Genomic DNA, 13,041 nt, shown 5'->3' on the forward strand with positions numbered 1-13,041 from the left:
ATTCCCAGTGCGGATCTGCCAACTCCCAGAGCCTCGTTCTCACCTCTCCCTCTGCCTATTTTTGCCTTCCACCAATTCCATCTGATAAGCTCTTCCAGTCATGATTCTAATTCTAGGTAAAGAGTTTTATTTCTTTAGGAAGACATCTGTGATACTATCTGTCCTTCCTCATTCACATACATATCATTAATTATTCCTTTTTGTAATCCTGCTGTATCTTTCAGCTACTTTCACTTTTGCATTTATCATATTTTATCATAATTGCATTTCGCAGTAAAATATACATAACACAAGATTAAACACTTTGCTCATTTTAAGTGGCATTAAGTATATTCACAGTGCCATGCAAATATCACCACTTGAGAACATACACATAAAATATTAATTCTCCATTGCAATTACTTTGAACATATGTATCTTACATATTAGTCAAGATAACAAAACTAATTATTTGTATCAGTTTTTCCCAGTATTTAATAACATGTCTTGCAAAGAAGATGCTCTATAAATATGAATTGAATTGTCACGATAAAAATAATATATTAGATTATTCCATTAGCCAATCGTATCAGATCAGTCAATTTCCGGCCTCTGCTTCACCTTGACTGCCACCTTAGGGAAGTCAGAACAGAACAAAACCGAAATTAAAAAAAATTCTTTGAGGGGTTTTCATTCTACAAAAAAAATTAATAGAAACAAACAAAATACATTTTAGCGTTTTCTCATTATGCAAAGTATGAAATCCAAGTTTTTAGCTTGGCATTCAGAGGTATCCAGAATCTGAGTCCTGTTGACATTTTCATCCTCTGACTCTGTTTTTCAACACAATGCTGTCTACTTTTTCTAAAACAGGGAGTTTTAGATTTCCCTAATCACCATGTTTCCTCAGCCTATAAGTTTCCTTACAATTTTGGGGTTAGGTAATAGTCTTCTTTCAAAGGTGTGCTAAAATGCTGTCTTTTTTCCTTTGTAAATAACCTTCTCTATTCTTCTGTGCCTTTACTTTTATTGAATCAGCCTAGCAATAATTTATACCTCAATAATATGTTTTTATGTCTCTTGCCTTCACTAAGGAGTAAATAAATGAAAATTTGCACAATAATAATTTATCAAAATGTATTATTTTATTTTTTCCATATATTCCTCATATTACCAAATTTTGCTGTGGGTTCTGAATAATTACATTGTGATAGAATATATATTTTGTTCATTTCGTATGCACAGTCAATATACTGCTTTTTTAACATGGTTGAGCATCTTTAAACTATCTAGGGAATTACTAGGGAACAACATGAAAATATTGGACAGAATGAACTATGCACAATTCATTTTTTTTCAAATAAGTATTAATCATAAGGCTCACATCTTTGTACCTACAGAAATAAAAACAAATGAAAAGCATGTAATGTATGTCCCAAAAAAACTGCTTTAGTTTTAGACAAGTATAAAATAAACTCTTAATAGTGGTGGTCATAGTGTATGCTGCTCGACACTAATGGCAGACAATCGTATATAAAACCCATGCTGATGCCAAATGATATTTGGGATCTTATGTGGAGTTCTGAAAAGAGCAAGAACCTCATGCTACAGATTGATTTCTTTTCGGGTGAAGTCCTGGATTAAATCATGGATGGACAGAGACATGGATCAGAGAAATAGACCAGGACTCCATTGTAGAGCTCAAATAAAGCAAATATATTAGGAGAAGTGAAGTGTGGTGATTCAGGCTTATAATCCCAGCACTCTGGGAGCTCAAGGCAGGAGAATCACAACTTTAAGATAATCTTGGACAATTTAACTACATAGAGAGACTCTGTCCCAAAATAAAATTTAAAAAGGGCTAATGATGAAACTCAGTGTAAAGACTCAGTGCTCCATCCCCAGTGTGTGGGGGGTGGAGGGGAGAGACAGATGAGGGAGAAAGAGAGGGAGAAAGGGAGAGAGACAGAGAGAGGATAAAGTGTATCTTCAAACCCATCAACCCACCCTGTAGGACTGGGAGTGGGCAATTGAGGCAGAGGCAGAGGAACAGCAAGACACACAATGCACTCTATTAATGACGGACTCTGGTCTGCCAACTTTCCAGACTGCTTTAGGCACTTGTGTGTCTGACTATTAGGAGGTCATTCGCAATCTAAGCATCTGTTCTTTGACTTCTCTTTTCTTAACTTGGGAAATGAATTATTTCAAAATGATGTTGAAATAAATCTTTTGCTATCTATACTGCTACCATCACTAAAAGAAACGGAGAAATGAAATCATTTCTGATAACCTATGTGATCACTCTCCATGTTTGCTATAAAAATTCAGGACACAAATAGGTTTGAATTATAAGGGCCACTTGTAAAAACATTTCAATTTAAATTTAAAATCTGAAGCAAAAATCAATAACATTTTCCTCAGATCCTTGCTCATTTAGCTGTAAATACAATGTTAATCCTGCTGATTATTATTTTTATCTATGGTATATATTTTGTTGGGCTCAAGAATTTGCTCTTAATATTATTTCATAAAACTCTGGTCTTTTGTCTAAACCATTTCCTTCACTTGCTTCTTATAATATTCATACTTCATCAAATTCTCCTTTTTACAGATGACAATGGTATGGATTTTCCTCAACTTATTGTTTAGGTTTTTACACTGATTTTATTATAATTAAGACACTACAAAGATTTTTTATACTAATTTCTGTTACCACAGAGAATCAATAACTTCAACTGAAATGTCTTCTGACTTTTTTCACTATTTCATCTTGAAATATTAATTTCACTATAAAGTAGAAGTTGAGGTTTGCTCAGCTTCTTAAAAATTACTAATTGTTTATAAAAAATTATTACTAGAAAACCAAAGTAATAGTTTTTTCTGACTCTGTGATGTCCAATATACACTCTGGGTAAGCCACACAGATATTGGAATTAACAACGAAGGCAAAATATCTCGAAGTTATTTATGAGCACAAAAGGTACTTTTTCTCTTATTTATACAAATGACTGAAAGTGGAAATCTATTAATGATATAATGCATATCATACATATAATGGGTATATAAAAGTAAAATTTATTTCACTTATGTACAAGCAATTTAGCACTCCATATTGTTATAGGAGACTGAGGTGCATTTGAGGGCAAAAACTGTATTTAAAAAACAGTAACTTCACTATTCCTTCACCAAGAATTCTTTCACTATTGTTCTCACATTTTTAAGTATAATTACATTAATTATTCAGTTGCAGCTTTCAGAAAAAATTTTCAGAGGCTCACTTTGAACATATAAGATACTGTTTTCCCCCTGTAAATATTTGAGCATATGATCTCATCACACTTTTGTTCATGACACATAGAGATTTTACTACTACCATATTAAGAAAAATTTGTATATTTGTAGTCACCAAAATTATGTATCCTTTATCTTTATCAAAAAATATTTTGAATAATGCACCCAAATAAATGCATATTTTAATATACCTGAAAGGCAGATCTTTTTTAAAAACCTGTTATGTCACTACTGTATATATACATTTTACACACTGCTGGGCTTTTAATCATATGGAATTTATTCCCCCTGTGAATGAAAGTTCATTACTTCTAAAGTTTAAACTGTTAATCCTAGAATGAACAAAGCATATGTAAACTCATTTAATTAACATAGGTTATTTTAGACATCAACAACAAAAATGAAGTTTGTACTGGACACAATTTTGTGTGGTTTGAAAATGTATGTTTGTGTGAGCAATGACTATGTAAATATTACTTTATTAGAAATTCCTTTATAGTATGTATTATTGATATTAGCATTCCACATTTTAAATTATTTAAAAACAAGAAGATTTTAAATTTTAGGATGTCCAATACTAGCAATACTAATATTACATTACTGATATAAGTTTCTGGGGGAAATAAGTGGTCTTGTAAATACAGATGGGGCTACTTTATTTGCTGACAGATTTCATTTGTTTGATATATATATATATATGTGTGTGTGTGTGTGTGTGTGTGTGTGTGTATCACATTCATTTAGGCACTAAAAACAAAATAAATCTGCTAAAGAGAAAAAAATGATTTTTTAATCTTAAAAAAAGATAACTTAAAATATTGATTACTTTTGAGTGACAGCAAGGGCTGAAGTTGGAATGATACCATTAGATATGGGCATGATGTTTATAGAAGATGAGAATAAGCAGGACCTGAGGCGAAATATGTACATATACGTCTCCAAGGAGTAAGCTTCATTTATAACACTCTCTAAGTTTAACAGATATTTCATATGTATTCCAGTGTTTTACTCCTTGAAAGGATTGGCATTCTAAGAAAGGTCTGTATAAGTCTCCATTTCACAAGTTCTTGATAGTTTTATTTTGGTTTCCTAGTGACATCTGAATGCCAGAAATCAGAAAACAAGACTCTGACAACTTGTTTCAACCGACCTTATGCAGAGGCATTTATAGAATGCGATTCGGGTTTTTGTGACTTTTTTTTAAGTGAAGTGAAACGCAAGAGATAAAAAATTATCAATATTGGGCCTCAAAAGGGGAGAAAGTGTGGTATGTTACCTCCTGATTAGCAGCAGCTAGTTCTTCTTCCAGTGCAGAGACTCTTTCTAAAGAAACCCTCAGTCGCTCCCTTACCTAGAAGAAAAATCAAAATATGTGCAGTAATGTACATCCCATACATATTAAAGTGTGCTAACTCACAACATCACAGAGACAATTTAGCAAGATAGTAAAGTATCTATAGTCCTAAGTGCCCAAAATAATAAACCTGGCAGGAGTACTATGAATACTTTGTCACCCCAAGTGACACCAAGAGTCAGTATATCAAGGGATTCTCTTGGAAGCAAATCCTTTTGCTGGTTCACTGAGAAATTCCATTGGGGTTGGAGGTTGACCAATATTGTGCTGAGTTCTGATTCATAATAAGTGGAAACAAAGTTCAAAGGTATGTTATAAATGTATCTGAGAAATAGTCACTGTTTAAGCATGAAGTATAGCCAGAAAAATATACTTCTTTAAAATAAGTAAATTTTCATTTGATGCTTATTAGCTAGCTTCAAAAATGATTTGCTTAAAACTAAAAGACTTTCAGATTCTAAAAACTGTCCACTGCTCCTATTGTTTGTATTAATTTGTAGTTTACCTTGTTTTTAAGGGATTTATAGAGTATTTAATCATTTTGAAATTTCTAACTAGCTTCCAGATACCAAAAACTAAATAATTATACTTTGTAGAACCACAAACTATCTGAGCTTGAAAGTAATAATGTTTTACAAATATTTCCTACATACCTGAAATTCAAAAAAGTATTACTTTGACTATTGGTGGAATTTCTAAAAATTGTTTTTGTTGTTGCATGTTTAGACTTATAGATATGCTTTATTATTCAAAAGTAAAAAATTCAGAGAAAAATTGTTGAATAAAATGAATGAATATAGCAGATTAGTTTTATAGATCAAACATGCAATTTATCACGAACTTTTAATTATTTAATTGACATAGGTTTTGCTTACCGTGATTCAATATTTGTGCTATAAAAACATATCTCAATCTTGTAATTATATTCCTGTGAAGTTTAATTTTAACTCAGTGATAGTATATTTCAATATATGATATTTTTTCTTTCTGTTTTAAGAAGATTTAACTAGGAATATGGGTTAAATATATGAGGTACATTAAAATCTATATGCATAAAAGTTTGGAAAGTGGAATTGATGTTATAGCTATGTAAACAATGCTATTATTTATCAATTAGCAAATAAACAATGTCAATAATATACTATTTGCCTAAAATCTAATTAGGATTTATTTTTTAAAGAATTGAAATCAAGTATTTGAATATTGCATTATGCAAAAACATGTGTATTCAGGTGACTAAGTGCATTTAACTCCTGAAACATATCTTAAATAAGCAAGACAAATACCCTTGTGACGTTTTAATATTAATTATATTTTGTTATGTTGCAAGTCTTTGAAAAGTATTAACACAGATACATTAAATATCAAAAACAACTGCACAGAATCATATTTAGCAGTACCACATTGACTGGTAAATGCCAGTGCTTCAGACAAATTTGTAATTATTAATAAAAAATTAAAACTGGTATTGAGCAAAAACCAAACAATAGCTATTTAGGAGGAAATTTTAAGTGTTTGTCTTGGAGAACATGTTTTTATGAACAGTTTAGATAGAAAAGAGGCAACTCTTCTGAAACTATGACAATGAGCATGACAGCTCATACATGGATGTGACATCAAGAAGGCTGCAATATAGATGCTAATCTAACCTATCTAACCCAGGTGATTGTAAATCTTCATACCCACTTCCTAAAGTTCCAACTGTAAAATATTCATATTCTATAAAATGCAAAGAAATTGTGGTTGATAAGAACAGAAATACGAAGCCATCTAAATATAATTTAATGACTTTATTATAAGCAAAATTGACCAGATCATACTTAGAATGCTGTGGAGAGTTTAAAGTACCATATTTGAAAAGACATCTAAGAGTTCTTAAAGTCATATAAGGAGTGGTTGAATCCAAAGTGTATTATAGGTTATAATATCTTTCTGACTATCTTGCTAAGTTGGTAATCTAGTTTTGTTTATCAAAGGTTATGCATTTTGATAACCCCATGATATAAGCTTTCAAGGAAAAAATTAGTAATCTCATTCAACCATGTGAAAATGGAATAATCACCATTCAATAACTTTAGAATTGTTTTTACAAATCTGATTGTATTACCCACAAAATAATTCAGATAAAAATCCATCTTCATGAGTACATAAAATTATTGATGAATATATTTCAAATTATAAAGTTGATGGGCCAGGGATTTAGCTCATTGGTTCCGGCACCTGCCTCGCAAGCGCAAGGGCCCAAGTTCGATCCCTGGTATCAAAAAAATTTTTTAAATGTACCAATAAACTCAATGAGAAAAAAAATAAAGTTGATATTGCAACTATCAACTCTGTGATATAAGAGTTTTACTCATTTTATATAAGTATGAATTATTCTCTCTACTTTCAAGTTTTAGAAGAGACACAGATAAATGGAATATGCTTTTCTATCTTTCACTTATCTCTGCTAAACTTAAAAATAAAAGGCAGGATGCAGAGCAGAGTTGAGGGCTAGTGATCCAGAGGAATAAATTTTCCACGGTGTAAAGGATGCTAACAATTTACCTGGTCAACTTCATTTGAACTAGATTGATAGGAAAATATTGTATAATATCTCTAAGCAATTAGTTTTATCCCTTTTATGAACAATGCACCAACAGAATATCATTCCTATTTTTTGAAGAATTTTATGCTCTTGTAAAGCTAGGTAGACATGTTTGATATGTCATAAAAATGACCATTTAAATTTTTCCAAGTGGACAGTTGATATAGCTTTTGTGTCTTTTAAATATTTGTATTTTTTAAAATTAAATCATTTCATTTACTCTATTATCTATGTCATCTTTTCCCTATGATAATTCAATTGTTTTATAGAGCTATAGTGTAACTTCCAACTATATATTATTTATATCCATATATATTTGCATTACTGGAAAACATACACAGGGCATTCACATTGAACCACTTACATCCCCAGCCATTTTTTCATTAGAAAAATTTTTAGACAGGGTTTAAATTGTCCAGGCAAGGCTCACACTCATGGTCCTCCTGCCTCAGCTTCCTATAGTGTTGGGATTACTAGAATGCACCATCCTGCCCTGCTTACATGTAGAGTTACTGATATCTAATTTAATGTTATATCCATTTTCTTCAAAATGGTATCAAAAATACTTAGAGAAGTTTTTTTTCTAACATATATTTCAAGACCACAAAATTTTTATCTCAAAAATTAAAAGAATCTACATCCCTGAGCATGAGAAATGTGCTGCAGGATGAAGAAAGATTCTGATGGAAGAAGCACACACTCCAAACAGAATATGGGGTATGGCAAGTTATCATACTGAGAATTTTCAATCCTGTAACACAAAACTCTGGTGAAGAAATCTTCTGAAACTAGAAGTTCAAATCCAATTTTGGCACTATGATGTTTGCTCCCGAAAATGTGCAGTAATAGGAAGGAATATATATTTAATCTTTTTTGAGGTACACTTACATTGCACGTCCAATATATCTGCTTTTGAAAAACAACAATCAGCAATTTCTGAGTAATTGCAACACACATGGGCTTTTCTAATTGTCTCTAGCCCATGAAATTGACAATCATGTTGAAGCTGATATCAAAGTTACTGTTGGACTTAGCTAATTGTGAAAATTATTTCCTACAACTCATTGGCTGTATGAACAAGTGGACAACAATCAAGACATCTGTGAATCACGGTAAATTCCACAATGTGGTCAACCTTTATAGCTGGTTCTGTTATTCGTGTACTAAACTGTCCTCCCTTTTTATATTTTATGTTTTGACATAATGCCATGGAACCTAGTTTAGAATGTATATTTACTTGTTTATATATCAACATCTTCATCCATCCCCATTCCCAGGAGAGTTGAATGGGCAATTGTCTATAAGGCACCTAGGTACATATTCTCTCAACTACTAAATGAAATGCTACTTAAACCAAGTCTGGGTCGGGGCTGGGGATTTAGCTCAACCGTGCGGTGGCCTGCCTTGCAAGCACAAGGATCCGAGTTTAATCCCTGGTACCAAAAAGAAAAAAAAAAAAAAAACAAGCCTGGGTCAACAGTGATGCCAACATCTTTACACAGTTTGCAAGTTTAGCAAATGTGAAGATTTACTCATACTAAATATTAATAATTCTGTTCATTATCATTAGTTGAGGACTTTTTGTATGAAAAGCCCTGGCTAGTGTGTTATATCATATCTTTAATTCTTTAATTATATTCTTGACAACTCTGATGTAAATCCTGTTACAATCCTCATCCAAATGAAGAGGAAATAGACACATACAGAAGTGAATTCACCTATTGGACATGTGTCTACTCCGGAGCTGAAGCTTACAATATTATCTTTAAGTTGTTGAGCATTGCTCATTTCATAATCAATTCAGTTGTCCCCAAACTCACCAATGAATAGGGCAGTTTTGGCGAGTTAATAAGTACTGTTGTATCTCCAAGAACCCTAGTAGAAAATATTTCATTTAATCACGGTTAGCTCACAGAATTTCTGTATAGTGAATTATTTCTAGATTCTAAATTTTTCTATTTCTTCTTAAATGGCACTCATGACTTAAACATTGTTTATTACCTTCACATTTTGGTAAACAATCATTTCTATATAAAAGCATCCCGCACATAACTGATGTCAGAAGGTTTAGTGGGAACACCCAGATTCATACGTTCTACTACCTTTACTTATTTAAAACTGTTCAGACGATGGGTTATAGATGTGAGTTATTTTGTATGTTTGACCTTCTGCTTAAAATGTATTTCTCTGCTTACTTGGTTTTTAATACTCCAATCAACTGTTACTCCCTCTTTAAGACATTCTCCACTTTTTTGATACTCACTACTTCTTTTGTGAGCTTGGGTTATATTGTCCACATTATTTCAGCATTGCCTGTCATAGATAAATGAATATCCAGTACTAACTTGGAACTCCTCAGACCATGAGTTGAATATGGGAGAAATATCCTATGTGGTCTTGGAAAATTCTACCAATGAACTTTTACGATAAAAGAAGACATATAGGGGCTGGGAATTTAGCTCAGTGGTTCTACCACCTGCCTGACAAGCGCAAGGACCCAAGTTCGAACCCCAGTACCCCCTCCCCCACAAAAAGACATATAAAAGAACTAAAAATTAAATAAATGATTATCTGACACCATATTTAGCATGGATTTTTAATTTATACAATAACAATTTCCACTCAAAATTATTTATAAACTACTTGACTGGCATGGCCAAAGTGAAAAAAATCACATACAATTCTCTCTTAATAAACTAGAAGACAGAATTATAGTTATCTTCATACACACACCACATTATCTGTTCTATGAACATCTGAAAGACTGATGATAAAATATATAATTATATAAATATTAAACAAAGCAAAAATCTCTGCATGCTCAAAAATTAGATATAAATAAGCAATAATCCCTAGTTTCAATTTTAATGCTCAGAATTTGTCATATGTTTTATAAGGAAGTGCCCCAATTCCTGCTGTACTAAATCCTAAAGATTTATTAATTTATAAAGTTCATTCCTTGAAATTTTTCAAAATTTAAATCATGTCATAAACCTTACTAATCTCCAAAGGATGTTATCATCTGTTGGTTTTTATATGCCAGTAGAATTTATTTGACTAGCAAGCAACAGAATCTTACAACTAAATTTAAATAGCCCAAAAAGCAAGTTTTTCTTCCAATAATTTATTCTGTTCCATGCAGAGGCTCTTAAAATACATATTTGAAGCCAAGATATTAGAGACCTAAAAATCAGAATGTTTCTAATATAAATATCTAAAAGTCCAAGTACAGTCAATTTTCATTTTAAATTGTAATTTTCAATTAGTGGTGTGCTATTTTGGCATCTATAGCATGCATTTCATAGATGGATAGAGCAAAGGCTTAGGAGAGAGAGTGAAAGAGAGAGAGAGAGAGAGAGAGAGAGAGAGAGGGAAGGGTGGATAATTTTAAATAATATTAAATTTCAAATGCCATCTGGACTACAGCCATAACATACATAATAGAGGAGTAATTTGTATAAGCAATAGATTTAGTGATAAAATAGAATAGGGTCATGAGCATTAGCTATATGTGTATATATATACATATATATACAATAATCATTTTCATTTTTAAAAGTGATTTTTTTTCATATAACTTAAATGTGTTTGTTTCTCTGAACTGACTTACGGAAGGAGTCAGGTGAGTCAGGGGAATAAGACAAGCACCTTGAGGCGAATGACAAAAGTCTAAATCACCTTGAACATTTTTTCCATACTGTACCTTTTCATCCAAGGCTTTGTGGTGCTCAAATAAAGATTTCAGTGCCTTGAGAACTTCGACTTCGCTAGAGACTCCCGAGGGGGACTGGGCTTGCCGTTTTACCACCGTCATTCTCAGAGACCTTTCATGTCGCGACACAAGGCACTCCAAATGCTCCAGTAACAGCTGTGGGATGTAACAGAAAACGCAATCACGGATACAGGCCACCAGTAGGAGGTGTGACACAAAAACACTGTGAATATTTAAATTTAAAAGATTTATTACAGTATTTCACCTTTTGACTTAATGACTGAAATATATAATAGATATTGGGAAATGGGAAGAAAAGGTTCAAATGAGAAGTGGAACAAGGGAGGGGAAAAGGGTAAGGGAAGGAAGAGTAAAAAAGAGAAAATAGAAGAAAAATATAGGAACAAAGCTTTTGTATGTAAAGAGGAGAAGAAGGGTCAAAGGCAGGGAGTGGGAAAAAAAGATGCAAGACAGATCATGTACAGGTACAGATTCTCTACGATGAATGAAATCATTGTGTATATCTAAAATTTATACCAACGAATGTTTTGCTTAGAAAAAGCTTTATTACAATAAGAGGACTTGCCATTAAGCTCCCTCAAAATATTCCTCCTGTTTTGAACACACTCATCCCCTGTTTCTGGTCACTTTCTGAAGAGTTCCGCAAGCCCTCTTAGTGAGTGTCTTGAGTTGTGCTGTTGTGGTTGAGTCAGTGTACTGAGTTCATTCAAAATGTTTCATGTTCATTTGCACTTTGGTGGGACCAAATTCACTAATAAAGGTGGGCGAAGACATACACTGTGATGTTTTTATGAGCCTGCCTCTCTGTTGGATACTATCAGTAGGAGCATTCATCTTTTTTTTTTTTTTAATCATACTATGTAAAGGCACTCATGAAAGAGAACATCCAGAACTACTTCAGAAAGTAGCAGTAACTACGGGATAAGTGTGTCTGAAGTGAGGTGGAGTCTTCAAAGGGATTAATAGCCATGTCTCCTTCACTGTAATATTTTTTAAAGTTTAAATATTCACGCTATATGTTTATTAAATCTTGCAAATTATCTCTATTTTAAAATATTTCAGGCCCACAAATAACCCCATTATAACCTCAGGTTATACAACAAAAATAACATAGAAGTAGAAGTCTGTTTAAACCAGATTCATAAAATACATTAAAATAAATTGCATTTCAATCATATATGAAATTATTGAAATTTAAAACATAATGTAAATATGAATTCTGTCAGCAAGTTCAGAATGCTTGATAAAATATGTATGATCTGATATAATTATTGAGAAATATTTCTTTTTTAAATAAATACATACTACACAATTGCTTTTTACAAAATATTAAAAGTCAAAATTTATTTTATTTACATTTGATGATTTGGGTTAGAAAAATGAGCATAGTCATCAAAATGGTAACAAATTATAATGATAATAACAAGATTTTATTCACATTTATTCCTTATCTTACAGGAAAAAATATATGAAACCAACTGGAATATAGTAACTGACATTCCCAGTGGTCATTTGGGGAAAAGGAAGTTAAGGTCATAAACTGTACTGGAGAATACAACAGCCAAGGTAGTCTCTGGGGCCAGCTTGAAGGCGAGTGAAGAGGCCAGGGAAGAGTGTCCAGGCTGTTCCAGTCTCTGTGCTCTGTTACTGACAAAATCTGCTTTCAAATGCTTTACTCATTGGAGTTTTCACAGTTGTTTCCATTTGAAAAGAGAGTAGTGATGACACATGAGAAGAAAAACAAATTTCTGGATTATTGATTATCAGTGATTATAAGTCTAGTGATGAAGAAACGTATAAAACCGACAAGTGTTCATAGGGGATAACTCCAGAAGAATACAGAAAAAATGTGGGCTAAGAAGAAATATCCTTTCAAAGTAAATGTGAAAATGAAATAAAATTGAATAGAAAAAAGAGGAAAATGTAGATATAAGATGGGAGAAAATAAAACACTTTTTTAAAAAATAAACTTATGAAAAGTGTTGTTTTGGACAATACCACTGTTGAATTTAGTGTTACATATTAGTATCATATTTCTTAGTGCTTTATAAATTAACTTTTCTACATTCATTGTCAACTAATTATGATTCAACA

The 13,041-nt window shown here is 32.1% G+C and overlaps 1 protein-coding gene across 33 annotated transcripts in view; it reads right to left on the bottom strand.

Moving 5' to 3' along the window:
• Ppfia2 (PTPRF interacting protein alpha 2) overlaps positions 1-13,041 on the bottom strand; it is a 458,820-nt gene that overhangs the window by 158,763 nt on the left and 287,016 nt on the right. For 31 of the 33 annotated variants that reach the window (XM_033763796.1, XM_033763797.1, XM_033763809.1 and 28 more), the window contains 2 exons: positions 10,918-11,082; positions 4,550-4,624 (listed from right to left, as the gene is read on the bottom strand). In XM_033763796.1, coding sequence (XP_033619687.1) covers positions 4,550-4,624; positions 10,918-11,082 — 240 coding nt within the window. The remainder of the gene's footprint in view (positions 1-4,549; positions 4,625-10,917; positions 11,083-13,041) is intronic. The other 2 variants (XM_033763805.1, XM_033763820.1) reach the window with 1 other exon arrangement.

Source organism: Fukomys damarensis, unplaced genomic scaffold (genome assembly GCF_012274545.1).
Source record: "Fukomys damarensis isolate Sample0158 unplaced genomic scaffold, DMR_v1.0_HiC HiC_scaffold_15, whole genome shotgun sequence".
NCBI lineage: Eukaryota > Metazoa > Chordata > Mammalia > Rodentia > Bathyergidae > Fukomys > Fukomys damarensis.